This window comes from Hippichthys cyanospilos, chromosome 3 (genome assembly GCF_059441005.1).
Source record: "Hippichthys cyanospilos isolate Australia breed blue-spotted pipefish chromosome 3, RoL_Hcya_1.0, whole genome shotgun sequence".
NCBI lineage: Eukaryota > Metazoa > Chordata > Actinopteri > Syngnathiformes > Syngnathidae > Hippichthys > Hippichthys cyanospilos.
In genome coordinates this window covers 13,400,808-13,426,648 of record NC_142371.1, presented here as the reverse complement: position 1 = coordinate 13,426,648, position 25,841 = coordinate 13,400,808, and the positions used below count along the sequence as shown (strand labels likewise).

The 25,841-nt window shown below is 39.7% G+C and overlaps 1 protein-coding gene across 1 annotated transcript; it reads left to right on the top strand.

Annotated features, from left to right (window-relative positions):
- Positions 1-968: 968 nt before the first annotated feature.
- Positions 969-25,390, top strand: LOC148425806 (uncharacterized). Its single transcript, XM_088409721.1, has 3 exons — positions 969-1,326; positions 1,740-1,967; positions 24,013-25,390. The coding sequence occupies exons 1-3, from the start codon at positions 1,129-1,131 to the stop codon at positions 24,157-24,159; spliced, it is 573 nt and encodes a 190-aa protein (XP_088265847.1). The 5' UTR covers positions 969-1,128; the 3' UTR covers positions 24,160-25,390.
- Positions 25,391-25,841: the final 451 nt, after the last annotated feature.

Genomic DNA, 25,841 nt, shown 5'->3' with positions numbered 1-25,841 from the left:
GATGTTTTTCCATTAACTGCATATTATTTTCTGTTCCATTCGTTTTTTTTTTTGGTCCTCATTTTTGATAGGACTCTCATGCCGAGAAGCCAGTTGACAGCACTTTTGGGGAAAAAAAATCAATGCTTTTAATATAAAAGAAATAAAGGAAGAAAGCGCTCTGGAAAACAATGCAAAATTATTGGTTACGAGTTTCATTTGTGATAGCTTTTTAATTTGTTGTTTGCCAACTGTTCTTTTGTGTTGCTGCACTTTTGTTACTTGTTCATAATTAAATATAGAGTGCTGCAATTATAAATACGTATAGTGTATGCAAACATAAGTAGTAAGAGGTGGTGAGGGTGCTTGATGTGATGTGTCGTGACTTTAAATTGATTCTCGTCCTCAATCCAATGGGAATTGACCACCTGGCTGGACATCTTTGCACTGGATGGTTCCTGCCTAATATGGCACAATATTATTCTGTAATCGGTATTGTGTGTCTGTATTTGGCTGTATTTGGTACACATAACATCCACTTCTACCTGTTGAGCATGGATGGGGGCTCCTCCCACCTGTGGTCCCTTTTGAAGGTTTTTGATTTTCCCTAAATTGGGGTTTTTGAGTTTTTCCTTCCCCTTCTGGGAACTTTGAGCATGGGACGCTGTTGTGTACTTATGATGAAAAGAAGTCTCTGTATGACTTCTTTTTTTTTTTTTTTTTTTTTTTTAAAGAAGTCTTGATATGACCTTTTCACCTGTGAAGCCCCTGGGGACTTCGGTGATTCAGGGCTATACAAATAAAAATTTGATTTGATTTGATTATACGGTATACCACAGATTTGTTAGATCACCTCGACGGTTTCACTTACCTGAGCACTAGGCTTTTGCACCTGTAGGCATGCTTTTATTTTGATGTCTCGAGAGGAAACCCAGCCGTTAGCCTCTGTAAATTACACCATTTTTTTACAACCCCACCCACACCCCTCCTCCCACTCCTTCGCGCTTTAATTTTTGTCAAGTCTCCTTACATCAGGTCAAACGTGGGTTAACTTGAAAAGGGTTCCCGCAACCTACAAAATTATATAAAGGACACTATCTTTACTATAGACATTAAGGGTTCGTTTTTCCTTCGAGAAAACAGACCATTATGGACCCTAGCGCCCCTCCGAAGGAATGGGCGAATGAGAAGTCTTCCATGGGCCAAGTGCCTCCTCCGCCCTACCAGGACAATCCGTACCCGGGATATGCCCAGCCCTGTCCGGGATACCCCCAACCTGGGCCGGGGTTACCCCAACCTGGGCCAGGGTACCCCCATCCAGGACCAGGCGGTTACGCTCTTACTCAGGTAGTTTTTTTTTTCTTCCCTGTAAACCTTTTGGGGGGGTAAAAAGTCTTCGTTTTTTTTTCGTGGGATAAACCAGAGGTGAACGTTCTTTCTGTTGCCGAAAGGAAGTAGACAGCCAGTTGGTCGTAAGACACCAATAATGCTTTAAGTAAAAGTAACCAAATTGCAGACAACAATACAATATTACACCCTATCGAAATTATTTTATTCTATTGCTTTTGTTCCGTTTTGTTTCCAAAGTGAGAGCTTCATTTGTATGGCGAGAGAGGGGAAAAAAAGGTCTGAATATTTCTGAACAGAAATCGAAAGTAGTTTCATCACAAGTATTTGCCAGTTAGTGACCTTTTTTTTTTTTTTTAAGTTTTAGACATTCATCACATTTGGTAGAAACAAATATTGAATTGTTCTTTCAGGAGTTTTCATATCCGCCATCATATGGTGGTGCTGAATATGGACAACAACAGTACACGGCGGTTCAACATTACCCACTCCAGCAAGGCACGGTCACCGTCCAGCCAACAGTGTTCGTGACCCGAGGACCGCTGGAGAACCCCGTAAATGACTACATGGGTTACTCCATCTTCACCTTGCTGTGCTGCTGCTTGCCTCTTGGAATCGCCGCTCTCATCTACTCAATTAACGTGAGTTCATGTCATCGCCAACATTTGCAGCTACGTTCAAAGTATGCTACCCCCATCCATTTCATTTTTCAATGGAATAAAAATAAAACAAAGAAATCATTCATTAAGCGAAGGCCTGCAGGACTATTTTAAAAATAAAGGATGAGGGCCTGTATGACTAACACCACCACGACTCAAAAGCGTTTCTTCATAATGTTAAATGAACAAGCTATTTCAAAACAAAAAATAATTTGTTTTACATCTTGGTCCAATTTGGAAACACATCAAATTAATGAACCCCACGCAAAGGCATACACAATAGTGACCCTGCTATCGATTGTGCTTGTTTTAGTCCTTAATGTAAAACTTGAGTAGAGAAAGAAAGGGAGCCCGACCAAGCCCCATAAAGACAGGGTAAAATACATACATTTTTAAATCTAAATCATGAAAAATACTTCAAATACATATCTCTATATCTAGATCAGTACATGACATTTATCATTTATGAAGGGGTGGACTTTATGGGTGGCATTAGCAAGGCCAAACAAGGCAGTCAGGTTCGTATTTTATAGACAGAGGCAGGTGTCCATTAAATGTATGATAACTTTATTTAAATAATCACAAGGTGTCGGCTATTAATGTAAATCGACAGAGCTGAGCTTCCGTGTCCGGTACACTGGAGAGGGAGAGTGCATTCCCAGGCAGCAAAACCACAAAACCCAAGTGACATTCACACACACACACACACACACACACACACACACACACACACACTCCTTTGAGTACTCAACAAAAATCTCACAGCAACACAATAAAAGCGAACCCTCTACCGGGAGCGCCGCTGGGAGTCCAAAGTCCTGTGGAAGAGAAAAAAAAAAACAACTACAATGGTGAGAAGTAGAAACAATCAGCCTGCCAACACGCAATGGATGAAGATGAATTAAAACAAATCCTAAAAATACTAAAACGGGGTTGGCTTGAGTCCATGGACCGAACGCTGTTGGGAGAGTACACTGGACGTACAGAGGGGAAGGTCACTCCCAGGCGACAATACACCAATTGGTATAAACCAAGACAAAGCAGCAGCGTCTAATGTTATTCTGTCCCTGCTAAATAAAAGTACAATTGGAAGTGGGCAGAGCTCAGAGACAAAGAGCGAGATGGAATAAGAGCAAAACGGTCTCTTTTTATAGCAGAGTCTTGATTGGCTGATTGGCTACATAATATCATGGGCAGAGCTTAACACAATGACCACCAGGAGGAGAATTTAACCTCTCCTGTCACATATGTATCCATTTCAAATAGAAAACAGGATGCCAAGTTTTATTTGAGTGATCTTTAAAGTCAAAGTACGAAGTTGACATGGACAACCATTGTTTGAGTAATACTATTGGCTAGAACTCTCTTAAGCATACTTTAGTATTATTAACACAACCCACCCAGATTCTATTAGACCAGGAGTGGGCAATTATTTTTCTTCACCGGCCAAATAAGAAACAAAAATTATTGTGGTGGGTCGAGCCAAAAATGTGAAATGACTCCAGTTATCATTTTTATTTCCATGTTGAAATAAGTAAATGACATTGTTTACAGAAACTGATAAATGATTTGTAATTATATGTTAAACGTGTTATGGTTTTTATACTGTTCATATTAGTTTCCTTGCATCTTGCAGTATTCAGTTAATTCACATCACCAGCAAATGTTAATTCAGCAATCCTGTCTACATCTGAGAGCTCAGGGATGTTTTTCCCTTTAATCTCACAAAACTTATGAATGTCGGCTTTGAGGTACCAAAATCTGACAGCTGTTTGGTACCTGAGGTCACCATATTCATTATCATGCTCTTCTAAAAGTGTAACAAACTGTCTATGATTCAGTGCCCTTTCCCTGATGAAGTTAACTATCTAAATTACAACATTGACAATTCTCTTTGGAGTTTTAACATTGACTTGCACAGCGCGTGTCGATGAATAATGCAATGAATACTTACCAATTTATGCTCAGTGTTAAGTTCAGTCACTTTATCTTGCATCCGTTTCAAAAGTCCAAGGGACTCCTACAAGTTTGTACCATTTCAGTTCAAACTTGTCCATGCACATGTCAATGATGGGCCCATGTAACAATGATTATTGCTCAGCTCTGGTAATTACTTTTTCACTACGTTGCCACTTGCAAATAGACGAAGTTGCCCTCTGTGGTGGCATGGCTAAGAGAGTATAAAATTTTTTGGGGGATGGTAGACATCATCAACCAATAACAAGCTCTAGGGCTGTGGGTTCATCACAGAAAAGTTGTTTTGTTCATCAGTGTTTGAATTGTGATCTCGTCTAAATATAGTAGTAGACTTTTTTCTTTTTCCTCATAGACCAAGGATGTGCAACTAAAATTATGGTGGGGGAGACAATTTTTCATTAGTGCTGCTATGGGACCACTCACGACTATCCACTTCTTACCAGTGGTCTGTTTCATTGTGCCACCCATTCTTGTTCCTATTAGAAATTGTGCATTTTGTGCCCCTATTGCCAGGGACCAAGCCCAAATGAATGAATCTGTAATTATGCATTTGTAAGCCTGAAAGGATTACACATAAAAACTGGCATAAGAGATAACAATTTTGTTTGTCTTATATCCAGAGGTTAGCTCCTGGGCTGTTTTGTCTTCTAAGACTCTACCCACTACTTCTCAACCCTCTCAGTAGATGAGGCAAAAAAGGCGATGACTATCTTTCAGCCTATTATCTTCTAGAATTTTCCTAATTCTTATCATGCCCTCCCCTCTGGCAGCAGTCCACATGGAAGGAAGGATTGGCTGTCCAAGGCCCTTCTTCGGCCTTGTCTCCTCCTCGTTCTGTAACACCAGACATACAGCCTAAAGAAAGACTTGCATATTCATAATACAGTGGGCCCCCCGGTTTACAAAATTAATCCATTCCGCGAATTCGCCGTATGACAGGCAATCCAAACCTATGTTAATTCGCTAATGCATGTAAAACCACAGATAAAAACATCAAAATTGTATATACATAATAAAAAATGGGATAAAAATAGTAAAGTAAGTGCTATTTAGATATAATATACATGTATATAATTAAAAAAAAACATCATAAATGAAAAATTCCAAAAGGATTTATTTAGCTTTATGTGATGAGCTTTTTAGGCCAAATTCCCTAGTGAGGGTAGCTTAGGCTAGAATAGCTTAGCCTTCGTCGTATTTCTTGATTATCTGCAGCTTCGTTTGCGTTAAAATCATCTTCTTATTTCTCTCTTTAACATCACTAGAAATCTTGGGACCCATGGCGCACCCATTCATGTTTGAATTAAGCAGTAAAATGCACAATAAATAGTTAAGCACTCAGACTCGATCCAGTCCGTAGCATGCCGCCATTTTTAAAGTGACGCCAACCAATAGCAGATCAGAATCTTAGGGAGTCGTGACACAGACCAATAGCATCCCTTGCCCAATAGCACAATAAGAAACAGCATCTGAGTGATACGTTGCAGTGCAAGCAATTTGACGGGACCAGAAAATAAGAGCAATCACCTAAAATCGCCTGAAGATAGAGACAAAACAACACAAATACAACTAACCCCTAGGGTCATGACAGTTTTTTTTGTCGTAAAGCGGGAAAAATACCATAACAAGGGACAAAAAACCATCATGCAGTGTCAAACCAGATCATGTAGTAAGCTGAAAAAACGTAAGGCAGGGATGTTATAGACCGGGGGTCCACTGTATTAGCAAAATCAGAATGATCCTTGTAAAAATAATTTATGACTGATCTATTCTCTCTGAATGAAAATGCCTCCAAAAATACTGGTCAAAAGTAATGTATAAAAGGCAACATTAAACTGAAACTTTTGGCTAAAAATGGTGTTCAATGCACATGGTAGTATACATCATTTACATATACATCATTAAGGACAAGACATATCCACAAAACGATCTGTTTGAAATGCTGCCATCAGGCAGGTGCTACAAGAGTCTGAGGGCCAGGACTGCCAGACTGGCAAACAGCTTCTACCCACAAGCTATCCGAATTCTTAACAAATCCCTCACAAACTAATCTGCCTCCTACTGCATGCGTAAACAATATCTTGCACTAAAATTTTGCACTACATGATATTCTGCACTACATTATTAGCACCTTTGTTTGTTCTTTTATTGCTATTCATTTATCTATTGCTTGATTATGGAATGTAGTCTGCTGCTTGGGAGCTGAACAGAATAAGAATATTATTGTGTGGTACAACTTTATACATGACAATAAATATCTTGGATCTTGAATATGATATACAAACATTTCAAACTTATGCCAAAGCTATATTACCTGATGTTAATCACCAGTGTTTTATTACATCTGAGGTAAATGATTAAGAATCAATATAACAGTCCCAAATGATCGGCAGACTTGTACCGGTCTAAAGACCGGTGGTTGGGGACCACTGCTGTATCTGATAACATGATAGTGAAAAGCAATATTTCAAAGTTATGCCAAAGCTACACTAAATGGTATAATACACCAGTGTTTGATTACGTCTGAGATCAATTAGATCTAGGAACTTCTAATTCTATATGGCAGACCGACAAAAAGTGTTTTAAAAACCATTTAATGTGCAATTATTGTGCAGTGGACCCCCGCCATATGAAATGTATCCGTTCTGGAGTTGGGATTGTCAGGTGAAATCGGACAATTTCATGGCGGACAATAGAAACCCATAGTAATTAACTAATGCATATAAAACCCCAGCTAAAAAGATCAGAAATTGTCTAAAAATCAGAATTGTATATACATATCAAATTCGTTACAAAATAAATGCTATTTATAGATAATATACTGTACATGTATATGATGAAATAACATCATAAATAAATAAGGAAAAATAAAATATATCTACCGTTGGCGTGACGAGACTTAAGCTACTTATGGCCATATTCCCTCGTGAGAGTAGCCTAGCCTAGCCTTCTTCATATTTCTGGATTATTTCCAGCTTAATTTCCATACTAATCATCTTACTTCTGTCTTTCACATCACTTGCAATCTTGGGACCCATAGCTGACCAATTAAAGTTTGAATTAAGCACTAAAATGTACGATATTGTAAGCACTCACACGAGATCAAGTCTTTAGCATGTCGGCATCTTAGTGACACCGTGACATTGACCAATAGCAGACCAGCTGAGCCGTGATGCCGACCAATAGCCGACCAGCATCTTAGGAGCTGTGACTCTGACCAATAGCAGACCAGCATTTTAGTGACGTATGCAGTGACGCATGTGCAACGTGCAGTCATATGCATGCACTCTGGTCGCCAAGTTTGAATTTTGTATTTATTGTTGACGCTGTAAAGTGGGAAAAATTCCGTAAAGAGGAGAAGAAAAGACTTAGTATTCCATTTCATAATGTGAAAAAAAACATAAACCAGGGACGCCATAACCACTGCGGGGTTCTCTGTTTATTTTTTAGTCTGTTTGTCTTTTTGGAGATTGGTGCTTATCAGATTAGTTCAAATCTAGCGGAAAGAGATTGGGGACTCGCGTAATGATGAGTCTGACTCAAGTTATATTTTTGCAACTTGCTTGCCATAAACTTGGGAATGACTTAACCAGAGATTTGATATCTGAGTCGACTTGACCTGGACTTGAACAAAATACCTTGACAGCTCATCTAGTTTATAGTTGGAAATCTGCATTCTCACACAGTTTGTCTTTCCTTTGAAAGAAAAAAAATACTTTTGTTTAATTTATGCCAATTCGACAACCCATTCCGCAGCATCACTTGTTTCATAGTGTGAAGTGGTGACATACTGTAATGCCAACAAAATGGGAGCATGTCCCAGGGTCCTTAACTTGAAATAATGAGTTACTTTGTTGATGACATTGGCAAAAAAAGAATGGGAAAATGCATGGCAAGAAACAACATCGGTAATGTCTAACTTCATCGGGCATTACAAAACAGACAGATAGGTCAGTAGCTAACATCACAGTTTAGCTAGCAGTGCGAATACTGGTTTGAGTCCAGTAAAAATATGTGATTGTGAACAATTAAGTAATTAACATAAGTGAGCTGGTATGTGAAAAATGTCAGAGCCACTTGTGGCTGTGACTGTGATATTTCCATTTAAATGTTGTTCTGCCACACCCTCTATCTAATAACAAGGCAGAGCAATGTGCGCTTGGAAGCAGCTCCTATTACCGAAAGATTGACGCTACCGATTGAATGCAAGAGAAGCGAAGCTGCATTATTCTAGCTGTCAATGTTAGAGAAATGTGGAGATGTTTTTTTTTTTTTTTTTTTTTCTGCATGATATTTTTGAAGACAATAGCAACATGCAAAGTTTGAAACTCGTAGATGAGGGAAAACAACATTTTACTGTTTCACTATTCCTAATGCAGTGTCAGCTAGTTAAAATGAAAATGATCTCAAGCACATTAAGAGGTCAAGAAATTCAATCTACTAACTCTTCAAAGAACACAGTTGTGATTAGAACGCAATTTCAGGTCATAAAGCATGATCCGCTTCTTAAAGTTGAACGAGGAAAGACAAAAGATGTGCTGAGCTGTTATTTGAGCAAAAGATTCCTTCTTTGAAGAATATCAATTACTGAGTAAAACATACTCGATAAACATTCAAAAATGGAACAACACATAAATTGAAATTGATTATTTATCATGTTTGGTCGAACATGTATATTTATTGCACATTTTTAAACAAGTAGTATATTAACACAGCTTCAAGGGTTGACGCTTAATAATAATAATCATTATAATAAAGTAAAATAAATAATGAAAACAAATCACGCAAGACATGGCAAAAATTTGGCACACGGGGCAACACAGCGAACTTACCGTATTTTCCGGACTATAAGCCGCACCGGTATATAAGCCACAGCAGCAAAAATTGCCCAAAAAAAACATCGTTTGCCACGGATAAGCCGCACTGGACTATAAGCCGCAGATCATAACATCAGTTATTCATGCAAAAAGATGATATATGAAAGTTTAATTTTTTTTTGTATACATTTTTTTAATCGTCTACCAACTGCAACATCCTCTCTTTAACAGCATTCTGTCTCCCATTGTTTAATTGATAGATTAATTTAGTGAACATTGCACACACTGCACATAAATAATATTTACAATCATAATATTATAAATACAATCATATATACCAGGCATGTCCAAACCCAGTCCTCGAGGGCCGCCTATCCGGCATGTTTTGGAGGTTTCTGTCCTCCTACCACACCTGATTCAAATGATCAGCTCATCAGCAAGCTCAGCGGAAGCCTGACAACAAACCTGATCATTTGAATCAGCTGCATTGGACGACAGAAACACCAAAAACATGCAGGATAGGTGGCCCTCGAGGACCGGGTTTGGACATGCCTGATACATACTGTATACTGTACACAAACTTTTATACAAGCTCTTTATTTGTCCTCACTCCGAAGCGTCGGGTTTTTTGCCAGCTAGACAGCTGGATAACGACGTTTCAAACATCCAGACTGTCTTTCCTTTTGGTCTGCTTTATTCGAACAATGGCCTTTGACCATTACCCTCTTTAGGTCGCCGTAAAACTAGAAAAATAAAACACGTAATCAGCTAATGATACAGAGCGCCTCTCGAGCTAACAAACAAGTTGCACAACGAAAAAATACTCTTATTTCCAATGTCTCTAACGATAAACAAAACAGATGAACAGTGTCATAATTTTGACAACTTGTGTACTTACGGACAATTCTCGTCCAAGGCAAAACAAAATAAGATCTGCAATCCTCGAATATTAACCTGTCGTCTTTGCGTGCTGCCACATTGGATAACTCACGTCTATTGAGAAAAACAATATTTCGAAGTAACCAGAAGAGGGTGCCCTAAGTCTATGGACAAATCTAAAACAACAAAGGTGGTACTGCATTTCTGAATGGCAGAATATCTTATTCAAAAATCTTATTCAATTTAGACATATTTAAAAAATATTTTTAATATATTTTACAATTATATATATATATATATATATATATATATATATATATATATATATATATATATATATATATATATATATATATATATATATATATATATATATATATACACTCTTTAAAACTCTTTTTGAGCACAGCCATTGATTCACATCTTTGCAGTTCTATTTCATAGTTGTTGCATAAACTGACTCCTTGAGCAGATACACACATTTGCTTGACCGGTGGGGAAAAAAAAAACAGCAGATAAGCCCCACTGGACTATAAGAAGCAGGGCTCAAATCATGAGGAATAAGTTGCGGCTTATAGTCCAAATACGGTACTTCCTGAATGCAAAGCAATGAAAAAAATGAAGCCCACTTACAACCAAGCACATACTACAACAGGCCTGTAATAACTTCTACAACAGCCTTATTTTTTTGCAAGAAAAAACAGTACAATAGTACCAGAATCACTCGTGAGTATGGATTCAATTGACAGCTAGCATGGTATATTAGGGGGTGAGAGAATCAGAAGCTTTTCTCATGTAAACAAGTGGGAAGCATTGCCATCTAAAGGCTTCTAAGGTGGAATTGAAAGCTAAACGTGCACCCGCAAAGCCAACTCCAGTGTCGTCATCACGTCCTACTCTCTTGCTGCGTTCAGAACAAATGTGAAATATCACGTCACTACACTCATTCTGTAGGCTTTCAGTTTAGGCTGCTGCTAATGCTACTGCCCTCCTAGCTGCTGCGACAGGATTTGCTCACTTGCTATTTCTTAAGCTTAATGAAGTCTTAACTTTGCGTTTGCCCCCTGGTGGTAGGATGACTGAAACTGCTTGATTTGTCATGTACTGAACATAGTCGACTTTTTTTTCGACGGAATCACAGAGGATCATCTTGGCATCATGGCAGCCAATATTGTGATGACAATTAAAATTGGATTGATTGTGCAGCCCTAGCCAGACATATGATAGTGAACAATCCCATATGTTTGTTGTTGTTTTGGTCGCCACAGGGGGATTGTTTTGAAGGAGAAACTTTGTACTTTGTTGCTTGGATTTGAAATATACCTTTTATAACACCAGTACTAGAACTTCTCTGACACACTTTGTTGTTCACCTTGCAACTGAATGTATTGCTGTTTCAGGATGTGGGCCATAAAGCAACTTTGACAATGGGGCATGTTCAGGGTTGTCGCCAGATTTTTTTTTCTGTGGGGTGGACAGGCCAACCCAAAACCTGAGTGAGGAATGTCCAGGTGCGCATGCAAGCCCCCGTGTGTGTGTGTTTTATCATACCATGCTCAGTCAGGGTTTCATGAAATCAAATTTGTATTTTTTTCATTTTGAAATATAAACATGATTACTTAATATAACTTGTGGGAGGTATCAAGGGGTTTAACAATTCTTAATGCATGTAATGCATGTTTGTGGCAGGTAGCCCAAAGGGGGGCCAGAGGGGTGGCGAACCCTGGCCACCATGTATCCGCGCACCCGGACATGTTGGATGAACATACAACATACAAGGATGTGAGCAATGATAAATTGTGTACTGACTGGAACTATAAAGGAATGCAATTTTCCATGCTGCAAGCACACTCAAATGATGTTCAATGCTGGTGAAATATTGTTTATCTTTGAGGGACCTCCAGTGAGGTCATTCAGCCAATTGTGTGGCTTTACCATGCGTCATTCCAGGACAAGCGGAATAATTGGTGGTGGGCATACTCTAGGGTTCAAAGAAACTTTGTGACAACCTACAAACAATTTATAATGAAAAGGCTATCAGAACTCGCCAGATGTGTGCATTCTTTGATAGCAACAAACGGCTGTTTTGCCAACAGACTGTTGAACGATAAGAAATCGTTTTTAAAATGATGGACTAAGCATGACAGCAGTTGATTTAATCTATTACTTTCATCCATTGTCACGATGTTGTGTAGTAAGATCCAGAGGCAACCTCCGACATGTACCGTAATTTTCCGCACTATAAGGCGCACCGGATTATAAGGTCCACCCTCAACTAATGACATATTTTAAAACTTTTTCTATATATAATGCGCACCGGATTATAAGGCACACCCTCAATTAATGACATATTTTAAATCTTTTTCAAACACGATATAGTAATAAAGTAATAATAATAACTCAAATAATAACTCTAAACTCTCAATAGCATAATAATTCAATGTCAACATGACAAACCTTGTTCAACTCTAAACACACAAAAAAACGGTAACGCGTACTTTTTCAGTTCATTCCTCATCTACGGATCCCAATCTCAATATTGACCCATATATAAGGCGCACCTGATTATAAGGCGCACCATCAGGTTTTTTTTTTTTTTTAAATATAAGGCTTTTAGGTGCGCCTTATAGTGCGGCAAATACGGTAGTTAATTCCAATTACCGTATTTCGTGTACAAGTCGATTTTTTTTTCTTCATTTTCAACCCCCATATTGAGGCGGTATAACCACTGAAGTCAGGGGTACACTAATACACACATTTTTGTAAAATTCACCCAAATTGAAGTAATAAAGTGGGGGGTCGACTTATGCACAAGGTTGACATGTACACGGAGAAATACGATATTTATTAATGAAAAAACAAAGCAGAATTGGAACGTAAACTTCCAAAGCAGTCATGTCTCAGAGAGTACTTGTTATAAGCAGACAAAGAATAAAGGGCTTCATGACAAATTGTGACAAATGTTCTAGTTTGAGAAAAGTTCTTGTTTAAGAAAATAAATAAATAAATTCTGCGGGTTGGTCTCTGCTCCCCTCCGCCTCCACCCAGCTCAAGTCACGTCGCCCCAAAGGTAAATGTCATTTTTCCTTTGTATATTTCTGTTATTTAATTTAACTGTGCAGTAGATTATGTAACTAATTTTTAATATGTGTATAAAGTCGTGATGTTTTTACCTAAGGTTTTTGCACGCGTCGCACGCATTCACTAATTAACATAGGTTTGGATTGCCCGTCATACGAGCAATTCGAGTTACCCCCCCCATCCGCTGTATACATTTACGACATTGACTGTGCCGGGGACAGCCCCCACCCCCCCCACCCCCGTCCGCTGGATACATTTACGGCATTGACTGTGCCGCGGACAGCACCCTCAAGGCTTTAAATGTGACGCGGTGATAAAAAGGTTGGGAAACACTGAGCTAGATGAAGGCGTTCGGCCAAGCATATCGGCATTTCTGTGATTGACATGACGCTGGCCAATAGTATATCTGCATCTCCGTGAGTGAGACCGGGACTGTGACCTTTATCGACCAATAGCATATCGGCATCTCCGTGATTGACTCCGTGACTGACACCGTGACTGAGACAGTGACTGTGACATTATAAGAGCAATAGCGTTCAGCGTTGCCCTTACAAGCGTGATCATTTAATTTCGTTGATGCAGCAAAGCGAAAATACTTATATGAACATATTGATCAGCATGTCGGATTGTTCTTAAGACGAAAGGTTTGTGCGTTAGAGGGGGACAAAAAACGCTGCGTGGTCGTAAGTCGAAAAGTTCGTAAGAGGGGGAGTTCGTAAACCGGGGGCCCACTATAGATATAGATATGTGTGTGTGTATATATACATTTATATATATATATATATATATATATATATATATATATATATACATATATATATATATATATATATATATATATATATATATATATATATATATATATATATATATATAGAGAGAGAGAGAGAGAAAGCGGTCCTCCTCCATCCTCATCACTTCCACCACCACCATCAGTGGTGTGTCAGTAAGGCCGAAGCCAGCTGGTTCTTGCGGTTGGCCTTGGACCAGAAGCGTGGCACATCTCCCATCCCAGGCCCTATCTGGACTCTGCCCTTTACTCCTGATGTTGAAGCCTACTGATGGCCTGGTCAACCTCAGCCTGGGCATTCCACTTGCAGCCAGTCAGAACCTTGGCTTTTGCCTTCCTCATTGCCTTATCTGTCCACTCCCTAAGCTCAAGGACCAGTCTGGCCTTTCCTTCCATGTAGACCAGTTGTAGTGATTACACTGGCAGCTGCAGCATGTTTTTGCCAAAAAGGCTGGCTTCAGATAGGCAACATGGCAACCCCAACCCCTTTCGGATGAATGAGTTGGTTATCTCATCCATCTTACTCATGGTTGATGAGGTGATCTCGCTCATTTTCAGGGGCCACATTACCCTCTGGTTGAGTGTCATCTGGTAGCACCAGACCTTGTAGCAGATAAACACTGTGATATTTGAGAGGTGAAATGAAGTTCATAGGGTTTACAGAAAATGTACAATAATTACTTAAACATAAGTAGGAAGGTGCATACATTTGGGTACACTGGTTGTTTTATTGATTTGAATACTTTTAGCAGTAATATTGTGGGGAAAAAATTATTTGGCAAGCTCAAAAAAAAACTGTGGACATCTTCACGCACACACACAAACAGTGCAAAAAACAATTGATAATAAAAAAATAAAATGATAGGCTTAATGTTGTGGTGGTCTCCTCCCAATAAATTAGTGTATGTTAAATGTGAAGTCAGTTTAACAGTCATTTGAGAGTGACATAATTGTTGCAGCTCTCTATAGGAAGAATTTTCCTGGAAGATGTTTCCAGTTAATGTGAACAACACTATGGAAATTTCGAATGCAGCATCCTTTGGATCATCCCGTACAAGGGGGTCCTGTGACTGTGTCATCAAGCGGTTCTTTGTTCCCCAAATCATCAGCCTGCTTTCATAGTTTTGCAAGTAAGGCCCATGGACAATATCAGCCACTTGTTTATTCTTGAAGCTTCATGGTGGAAAATATGACGAGTATGACGTCAAGAAAAGACCTTTAGCTGCAGCAAAGCTTAGCTGCAGCAAGGGATTCACACAGATGAGACTACAGTTGGTTAAGTTCCTGGTTTTAGTGTAATTTTTAAATTGGAAAGGAAAGCTCGTTTTATTCGATGAAATTAAGCCAAAGGTCAGTCACATACACACACACATGCACACACACACACAGTACATGTGTTGTGTATTTCAATGGCGTGAAGTCTCTGAACTTGTAGCTCTTTAATTCTTTTTCCATCTCTTCCCTGCACAGCTCAGTCAACATTGACTGAGGAGGGCTTACCTGACCAATGAGAGCTCAGCGGATGCTGCTGGCACTTTACAGGGTTGCTTACTTTTTTTTCTGCATTTCTCAGATCAAAGTCATTGCTACTCTGTGGACACCTTCATGTCACAATAAATGTGCACACACAAACAAACTGCTATAAATTCAGCAAAAATCTGAAATTTTCTACCCTTTTCAAATATCAGTGACACAAATTCAGACTTGCTGAAAACCACCTAATTTTCAATATTGTATTGCATTTTTTTACACTTTTATTATTGAAAGGATTGTGTTTTGTATTTATGGAAAAAGCTTGTGAGAGACCAATCAATCAATCAATCAAATTTTATTTGTATAGCCCCGAAGTCTCAAAGGGCTTTACAGATGAAAAGAGGTCATGTGCAGACTTCTTTCGAAAAAAGAAGTCATACAGAGACATCTTTTCAGTGTAAGTTACACAACAGCATCCCCTGTCAAAGCTCCCAGAAGGGGAAGGAAAAACACAAAAACCCCAATTAGGGGAAAATCAAAAACCTCCAGAAGGGACCACAGGTGGGAGGAACCCCCTTCCAGGCCCACAGGTTGAAGTGGATGCTGCATGTACCAAATACAGACAAATAGATACACATAAACAATATAGATTACAGAAAACATATTGTGCTATATAGTGCAGTGATGCCTTGACAGCAGGCAAAGCTATTGGGCAGGAACCTTCCCACATTCCAACCAAGTGGACCGCAGACGGCCGATCTCCTAACACGCGATGGTCGATCAGCGCAGGACCAAATGGAGGCGGTCAAGTCAACCCTCACCATCTAGCTAGCCCCCTCTCCAAGCCGGAAGAGGGGGGCAGGAAAAAGGAAAAAAGAAGAAAGCTACAGACAGGCTCAATTAACTAAATGCTTTTGAATATAAATGAGTTTTTTGTTGGGATTTAAAGATTTCTACTGAGGTGGCTACGCGAACTTCCATAGGTAGGGCATTCCATAGTACTGGCGTGCGAATGGAAAATGTCCTCGATCCCGCGGACTTCTTTTTAGCCCGTGGGGTCGATAGCAAACCGGCATTTTGTGCAAGTTATCGGGACGGAACATATGGTGATACTAAGTCGACGGGATAGGAAGGAGCTAAACCGTGTAAAATTTTATAAGTAATTAACAGCACCTTAAAATCACATCTCACGTGTATTGGAAGCCAATGCAGGTCAGCTAGAATCGGAGTAATATGATCGAACTTTCTCATCCTTGTCAATAGTCTCGCTGCTGCATTCTGTACAGACTGCAGGCTTTTGATGTAGGACATAAGAAGTCCAGAAAACAAAATGTTACAATAGTCTAGGCGCGGCGTAACAATTGCATGAATTAATGTTTCTGCGTCGCTAGGAGAAAGAATAGGGCGAATTTTAGCTATATTGCGAAGGTGAAAAAACGCCGTTCCGGTCATGTTATTAATATGTGTTCGAAAGGAGAGAGTTGAGTCAAATATCACGCCGAGATTTACAAGATGGGTTGTTGCATTGGAAATTGCTATTAGATACAAGAAAACAATGAATTGTGACACTAAATTATCCAGACTATTATTGGTGTAAATCTGTAATCATCTCAAAAAAGGGGGGCAATTCGGCAAGCCTTCTTAAAGGATCCAGATCATAATAGTTTTACACTTTCCACAGTTAAATATATGCATAAAATTCATGTTTGGCACATTGGAGACGTTCCTCCTATCAAAGTGGTCCTCGTGGAAACCCCGTATTCATAACAACAGTTCCGCCTGTGAGTGACTGACATTGATTGTCCAGCCTTGTGCTCCCAATCACACACTTTCACCACTTCGGCATTTTCTACTATAAAACATTGTAACTAATGAATGAAACATTGCTGTTTACTTGGTCGAGTCGGTACAAAATGTTTCCGCTTTACAACTCCGGAATTGAAACAAAACTAAGGCTAGATGTACACTGCATTGACACAATTCCATTTTTTTTCATCACTATCCAACCTGTATCTGATCTTTTGATGGCAGTGTGAATGATACATATCAGATTTTTTTCAAATGCGACCCAGGCCACTTAGGTATGTGGTACCAAAGCCGATACGTATCTGATCTTTTGACGTGTGACTTCAGTCTGAACAGCCAGGTCGCGGTCATCTGACTCGCATGTAACACATATGCACAAATATACCAATGCACTCAAAAAGGCGGAAGCAGCTTGTAAAACAAACATAATAGCAGAACGTGGCAGAGATGTTTGAAAATATTCTGAGGGAGGGAGAAGTACAGATGGTCCCTTCACATCCTAATGCATTAGCTGAAAGCGCAGAAACACTTGCTGAATATGGGCATTCCGTCAATTTGGTGATGTAGTGCCTAGCTCGATTAAACAAGACTCAGAAGCAGCCTAAAAAGTAGGGAGACTTCATTTGAAGACATTGACCAAGTTGACCACACAAAGATAAAAAAATAATAAAACACTTAAAACTCAAAACTTAACAATTAAATAAAAACAACAAAATAAATAGTAAATAAGACGAATAAGTAAAATTAAGATGATAAGAAAGTAAACATTGTCCCACAACAGAAACCAACAGTTACAAATAAGAATGCTGAGACAGCTAGAAAAGAGGTACAGTAAAAGAAAAGAAAAGGCAATGAAGATATCTCAGAGTGAAAGTGATGTGACTTATAACAAACTAGGTTAAAGAACACTGGTTACAATTAAAAAAAATATTCACCGTCCTGTCTTTAGTATCAAACGATTGCTAGCACGTAGCAACCGGGCAACATTAAAGCTAACCGTCACAAGCAAATGAGTGCTAGCATGCTCACAGTGACACAGCATCATTCACATTAGTGGTCCTTCGACAACATCATCTTGACAATTCCTCGAGTGTGCAAAGTCAGTGGCTTCCTTTACAGAAGGAAGGGATTTCCTCGTCCCCTCTTCGAGTATGATGTAAAGCGTAGCTGTGTACCTTAAGAAGGGCTTGAAGCCCATGTCGTATAAATACTTAATGACGCTTCGGTATGGGGATCGCGGGGGAGTAATCTTTCGAACTGTGTATACTTGGTCTTCATATTTCAACTTGCCTCTCAGCCTGCGGGCTCCTTGCACCACGTGTTCCCGTGTTTGAAAGTTGTGATAGCACACGACAACAGCCGGTGGCCTGTTGGAAGGGCCAGTCTTGGCTGACAGCGTGTGGTGTGCTCTGTCCAACTCCAGGGGTGATATCAAAATGTCAGCGCCTACCACATCTAAAAGTATCTCCGAGAAAAACTGTAGCTTTGGTAAAATTTTCAATGTTCTCAATGAGACCCAGTATCCAAATATTGTTCTCCGAGTTCGGCTTTCGAAATCCACCACTTTAGCTTTTAGCTTAGCATTCTCAGTGGCCAGAGTTTTGAGCGTGGCCTGAACACTGGCGAGATCTGTACTAGTGACATTCGCAAACCAATCCAAACTGGAGATATGCTGCTTGTGGTTGTTGACAATTGTTTTAACAGCGTTTAGCTGTACCTCCAATAGGTGTTCTCAATCTCTCCCTGACCTGCATCCTCCCCCACCATTGGAGCCAACACACCACCAGGTGGTGATCAGTTGACAGCTCCACCCTTCTCTTCACCTGACCACCCCACCACAAATCCGATGATACGAACACAAAGTTGATCATTGAACTGCAGCCCAGGGTGTTATGGTGCCAAGTGCACACATGGACACCCCTATGTTTGAACATGGTGTTCGTTATGGACAATCTTTGACGAGAACAAAAGTCCAATAAAAAAACACCACTCAGGTTCAGATTGAACCTCCAGGTCTCACTGTCATTGTCCCATGTGAGCATTGAAGTCCCCCAGTAGAAAGAGGGAGTCCCTAGAGGGTGTGCTCTCCAGCACACCCTCCAAGGACTCCAAGGGTTGGTACTCTGAACTGCTGTGTTTGATGCATAAGCACAAACAATCGTCAGGACCCTTCCTCCACCTGAAGGCGGAAGGAGGCTATCCTCTTGTCCACCGGGGTAAACCCCAATGTACAGTCGCTGAACTGGGGGGCAATAAGTATGCCCACAACTGTTCTGCGCCTCTCTCTGCAGGCAACTCTAGAGTGGAAAAGAGTCCAGCTCCTCTCAAGAGGACTGGTACCAGAGCTGTGTGTGAAGGCAAGCTCAATTATATCTAGTCGAAACTTCTCGGCCTCGCACACCAGCTCAGGCTCCTTCCCCGCCAGAGAGGTGACCTTCCATGTCCTAAGAGCTAGCTTTTGTAGCCGGGGATCAGTCCACCAAGGTCCCCGCCTTTATCCCCCGCCCAGCTTACATCGCACCCAACCCCTATGGCCCCTCCCACAGGTGGTGAGCCCACAGGAAAGGAGACCAGGGTTACTCTTTCGGGCTGAGCCTGGCCAGACCCCATGGGTGGAGGCCCAGCCACCGGACGGTCGGCAACAAGCCCTACCTCCAGCCCTGGCTCCAAAGGGGGACCCCAGTGACCCTGGCAAGGGAATGCAAGATCCAACATTTTTATTTATCATAGGGAATCTATGAGTGTGTTTAGTCTGGTCCCTCACCTAGGACCTGTTTGTCATGGGTAACACTACCATGGGCCTAAAGCCCCAGCCAACATAGCTCCTAGGATCATTGGGACATGCAAACCCCTCCACCACGATAAGGTGCCGGCTCATGGAGGGTAACATGATTACACTGAATCAGGCATGTCCAAAGTTTGGCCTGGAGGCCAATGCGTTCAAATTTTCACCGTCCTTGAGTCTCTGTTATCAAAACAGCAATATTCGGCCCACCAGCAGTTCACCACAGTTTAAAATACATGTGGACAAAAAATCGCTACCGTATTTTCACGGCCATGAGGCGCATTTAAAAGTCTTACATTTTCACAAATATCGACAAGGCATCTTATGATGCGCTGTGTCATATGTGTGCACGAGTTCCAAAATCTGTAAAGGTTGCTGATTGACATCCATGAACGCTCTGCTTGACTGACTGCCTCATTCTTGTTAGAGAGTAAGCCATGCCGTGATTTAATAAATGTAACAGTACCAAACGTAACGATATTCTGGTGGTTGTATTGTGTGTGACGGATTTAGCGTTAGATGTCTCCGCATCAAAGTTTGTGTTTAACTGAGGTGTTAGTCGAGGTGGTTCAGCCATTTGGTTAGAATGCCTCCCCGGACGCCTCCCTGGAGAGGCGTTTCAGGCATGTCCCACCGTGAGGAGACCCCAAGATATGCCGGAGAGACTATGTCTCTCGGCTGGCCAGACCTCGGGTAAAGCGGCAGAAAATGGTTGGAGGGCTGGATGGATGGCAATAGGGCATCTCAGCAGGTCCAGTTATGTTCACGTTTCCTCCCAGCCTAAGGTGCCTCACAGACCTCTATAAATCTCTTGCTCACTTGTCTCGGGTGTCAGTTTTTTTCAGAATCCTATTTTTAAGAAGTACACGTTCAGTACTTTTTTTCATGTACACATTACTAGAAAATACCACTATTTCCAACAGTCAATTCGATTTCAACACTATTTCTTGTATACATTGAAAAAGATGTATGTAGAACTTGTGTAACTGAAATTTTTATGATTGTATTTGTAATTTTTGTGCTAGAATGTGTATTGTCAACTACTGTATGACTTGCATTTGCATTTTGTATTCATCTTAAACCTTTTTCATCATTTGTTTTGTGAGTCAATCAATGAAAATACACTATAACACTTCTATAGATGATTTAGCAATGGCAATTTTTTTTACCAGCACTACTATTTAAGTCAATGATTCACTAAAAGACATATGGATTTGAGTATCTTCCCTTATGACTTCACATCTTCAAGATGTGAAACATTGTAACATCTTTCCCTGTTGGTGAGTATTGCAATTTATTAGATTATTTTATTTTTCATTTTTCCATTCTACAGCTTAAGTGAATTTGACAAACTGGTTTTCATCATTCATTTATATAACTGCCTTTGGTTGTTTGAGTGGAAAAGGACGGAATGCTCAGATTTGGTCAATTTGTGCACCATGCTTTAATGTATCTTTGTGATTTTGATCATTTTATATTACATTTTTACTGACAAGCTAAATAGCCATGATTTTCTTTTCTTTTCACTCTCATGGTTCCTTGCCCTTAATTTAGCTAGTGCATTATTGACACAAATAAAGACAGTGTTTGTCAATTTGCTGTTGTACTAGCTTAAGGGCAATTCTTAGCATCTTGTTTCATTAAATTCCAAATGTGGTGATTAAAATCCAGTGTCACTTCTAGAAATCATCTGTGACATAAATTGGTCTGTTCATCATCCTTTAGCCGCCAATGTATGTAGATAGAGCATTTCCTGTGGTACAGCCAGCCCCTGTTCCTGGAACTCTATGTGGGTGTGTTTATCTTAGAAACACAACAAATATTTAACATGTCATGAGGTTATAGAAACAGTTAAAAATTGTTTGTGAGGGAATTTACTATTGGTAAGAATATAAGGAAGGCGATCTTGAGTATTTGATGCAAAAATAGGATTGCGTGAAAACAGACATTCTGAGTATTATTTAGGGGATTTCTGTGTTGTCTTTCACTAGTCATGTCCTACAAGGAAGTCCTACAGGAATTTTCCACAAGTATCAAATCAAACTCTGTCTTTCCCAGCTTTACATCCCAACTAAAGTAACACATCACACTGTGTCACCGCTTACTGCCAATCGATGGTAAATGGAGAAAGCATTACGAGTGAGAACAAAATATCACATTTGTAGAAACAACAACCTAAGCTATCGTACTCACAAGAATATCATGCCAACAGAGAGTGACAGAACATCTTGGCACAAAAAACATTTTTTAAACAAGTTGTTGGAACGTACAGCATACATACGCTGCATGCATGCTGTGTGTTTCTCTATTTTAAGAATAAATGTGAAAAAATGTATTGAAAAGTCAGTGCAAAACAACTACCTATTAATCGACAGTTATATAATGTGTTACATAATAGGGCATTTGTTCTGAGGTGTTTGAGACAATATGCAGCCATGACTTCAAGTGAACTAACGCAGCTGCTGGTATTTATGAGCTGCTTCACGCGACTTTCTCACAGTTCCAGCAAACCACACACTCCCACACACGCACGCACACACACACACACACATGCACATGCACGTATACATTCTCACAGAGGCCCTTCCTCATAACAGGGCCAACATACTCATTTCCCACTTTCATGATCTTGTTCTTGTCTTCAACAAACCAAAACCTTCATTTAATACGACGTAAGATCACACAAAATCGATAAACAAGCATATGTCAGTATTTTATGAGAGTAATAACTTTATTTGGTCAAACACACTTGCCTGTGCCTGTTTTTCTTCAAGGTTATAAAGTGTAACGTGAGCTCCGTATTCCCTGGTGAGAGGGGAATTTTAAGATCTTTGTCCTCCACAACAAGATGGGGTGCATCGCTCAGCTGTGTGACGCAAATGCTTCACTAAACAGAAATGGGGACGGTCTAGTTGAAGAAAGGCCCATACATGTAGTTGTTTGGTTGGTGGGAGCAACCCTTGATTTTGACAGGCTGAGGGATTGTGAGGGTAGCGCACTTAAAGGCCCAGACCAGATCATGTTCTCAGAATGGGCTACAACATCCCCCACTAAACAAGTTACATATTACATGTTTCTGTTTATTTTCTTTCCTTTCCTTTAGTTCTAAAGCAATTTAAAAACAACCATCACTGCATAGAAAGTTCAGTTTATGGACCAAAACTGTGACTTACAAAAACAAACCGTCATGATACGGCATTGATGGTGAGCAGGGGTGGACCCAAAAGCAGGGAAGCGGGAAGTGAGGTGAACTCAAAAAATGGTGTTTAATAAAAAGAGCCGACCAAAAATTAGGGCAGCAAACAGTAATGTAACAACCCAAAGGGCATTAGCAGCTAACACGGCAGATATGGACAGGCTCAATGGGAAAACACAAAACCGAAAGAGAGGCAAAAAGACTTAACTTAGCGATGCGAGGCAACTTGGGCGTGGTCGCGGACAAAGAGCTAAACAGCAATGTGTGACATAGACAATGACCCGACACGAACTGAATACAAACTCTGACTTAAAGAGACGAGAGACTCAACAAGGAAAAACGCTAAACAGCTGGGGAGGAACAGAAGGCAGGGCAAGTTGATTGGAAGACACAAGGAGGGCAGGTACACAGTCAGGTGGAAACAAATCACGCTAACGAGGATCGACGCAAGGGAAATCAAATGAGAGCAAGACACAAGAACTAAAAAGAACCCCACAACTTCAGAATACCAAAGTCCCCAAAAAACAGAAACGCCAACCCAAACCCCACAACGGAAACATGACAAGAACATTGTGATTTTTGAGGAATTTCACTAACAATTACGCATATATGACATATACGTTACAGATTACACTTGATTCCCATTTTTACTACAGCTGCTTCCTCATTATTGTGAGAAATCAATAACATGATTGGTGTCTTCACATAAACTGGTATGCCTTCGTATTACTCAGTACCAAAGAAGCAGCTCTCAGTTTCAAAAAGGCTGGTGACACCTGCTATATAAAAATAATCAAAACAGTTTACCTTGAAGACTTTTCCACACATTTAAACGAAGCCATGCTTTGCAAAATTCCCAACATGCCTAAATCTACTGACTATTACAATATTTTAGTGGAAGACACTTAAGTATCCTATCGTATAAACACTTAAAGTACGACATGAATCGCAACATAACTGAATCACTAATCCCAGTGTTAAATTTTAACAGTAAAGCATTGATGTTATGAAATGAACTAAAAACCAAAAACTTCATTTTAGTGAAGAGTTAATGGAAAGCTTCGATAAAACGCTCAAACAAAATGTGGCGTGTATTTAACATCAGCAGCCAATAAGAAGTGCCACTAATTTCAATACTGTTTGCCATTCAGAGACAGTTGTGTTGGGTCAAAGATTTTCCTTGTGTTCCATTAATATTTGTGCCATTCTTTTTTTTTCTCTAGACTCGAGAAGCCAACCACAGTGGGGATCGGCTAACGGCTGAGCGATGCAGCCGGACTGCCAGAACCCTGAACCACGTGGCCCTGGGACTTGGCATCGGAGGTGTCCTCCTCTTCATTCTCTATTTTGTCCTTATGTTCACTCTGTAAACCTGTTTCGAAAATGGCTGAAAATTTGTTCAACTATATCAGACCGTTAGAGCCATTTCATTTCAAACACATGATTGTCTGTTAGTTGCAAGGGAAATGTACAGCATATTGCTATATATCTGTTTCATTTTGCTTGCAACTTAAAAAAAAAAAAATGTTAGTTATCCAGGTTTTTAGATGGAACGTGAACAACTTTGCAACCAGTTGCAATGGTGTTAAGTACAAGTGTAAAAACATCTTTATTGCAAACTAATCCAATCAAGCGGGCACATTCAAAACATATAATCTTGGAAGACGGTAGAATGGACATGCACTACTGTCTTTTATATCATGACGGAATTCAGTAGTAGCAAGAAGAGTCAAACCGTTTCCATGAAAGTCTTTTTTTCCTCTTCTTTTCGAGGAAAAAATTGCTTCTCTTGCCCCCCAAGAAACATCTTTCCGTCATTGGCTGCCATTGCTTTCAGACAGCCTCATCACCTCGAGCTCTGGAGTTCACAGTTAGTCCAAAAAGAGTTTTTCAGTCATGTGTGCCAATAAAGGTATGCAAAATCTTTCATTTTCACATGGGTGTGCTATGGGAAAAGGAAGTACTCGCAACAACTTTTTGATAGGAGTTTGCTTGATGTTAATACAATAAATAGGAAAAAATACTTTAATATCTTGTCACTCCCTTGCACCAAGTTTCATTGAAATTAGTTGCATTATTTTTGCACTTTGACTTCAGTGAACGCCTCAGGTTTTCAAAAAAGGCATAGCAAGGGGCTCTCACCTGTAAAGTTACAAGGACAACTTCCTCCCCCTTTTCAGCCATTTCTGACTTATATTATCTCCTGCTTAGTTTAACGTTTTACTTCGATGCCTTAAAAGTTGCATGCACATGTAAAAAAATGATACTTTTTACAGTTTTGAAAATTAAGGTAGCTTTGCAACCTTCCACATGGCTTTCAGCTCACGCTACTAGCTTGAATTTCTTGACCTCTTAATGTGTCTGTGATCATTTGAATTTGAAGGAGTTTTCCATTTTTTAACTGGGATTGTATTTTTTTGGGTGGTGGTGCTCATGATGAAAAGAAGAAGAAAATTTGCTATCTTGTGAAGTGATTGTTATCCGCTGTTTGTCCTTGCAGGTTTTTTTTTCTTCTTCTTCTCTAATCCAAAGCTGAAAAAGCAAACCTGTGCTTTGTAACAAATCTCTTTATAAATAAAGTTCCATTTTTTTTTAAAAACACCTACTTTGCATTTAACTCTTTACATTGTTATTTTTATCCATTGTTATTACTACATATTGATGTCACAGTTCCTTTATTTAACATTTATCATTTTCCATCAATTTCATTTATTATTGTTCATTCCCTGAGTCCTGTTCTTGTTTTTGTTTTGTTCTGTTTTGTTTTCAGTCTCGTCAGCAAGCCAATTCTTTTAAAGAGCCAATCTGTAGTATTTAGCAACATCTAGAAATATCTAGTGATTTTGACGCGAGTGCACTATGATGTTTCAAGGAAGCCATAACTTGCAAACTAGGGCTGCACGGTTATGTGCTAAATAATAATCATGATTATTTTGGTCAATATTGAAATCACGATTATTCATCACAATTATCATGTTTGGTCAAACGTGTATTTATTGCACTTTTTTTTAAAACACGCAGTATATAAACAAGGCTTCATGGCTTGATAACA

Bases quoted from the DNA above. Each gene is read 5' to 3' on its own strand.
- LOC148425806 (XM_088409721.1), top strand. From the start codon at position 1,129: ATGGACCCTAGCGCCCCTCCGAAGGAATGGGCGAATGAGAAGTCTTCC. The intron at 1,327-1,739 runs GTAGTTTTTTTT...TTGTTCTTTCAG, and splicing joins GCGGTTACGCTCTTACTCAG to GAGTTTTCATATCCGCCATC. The intron at 1,968-24,012 runs GTGAGTTCATGT...TTTTTTCTCTAG, and splicing joins CTCTCATCTACTCAATTAAC to ACTCGAGAAGCCAACCACAG.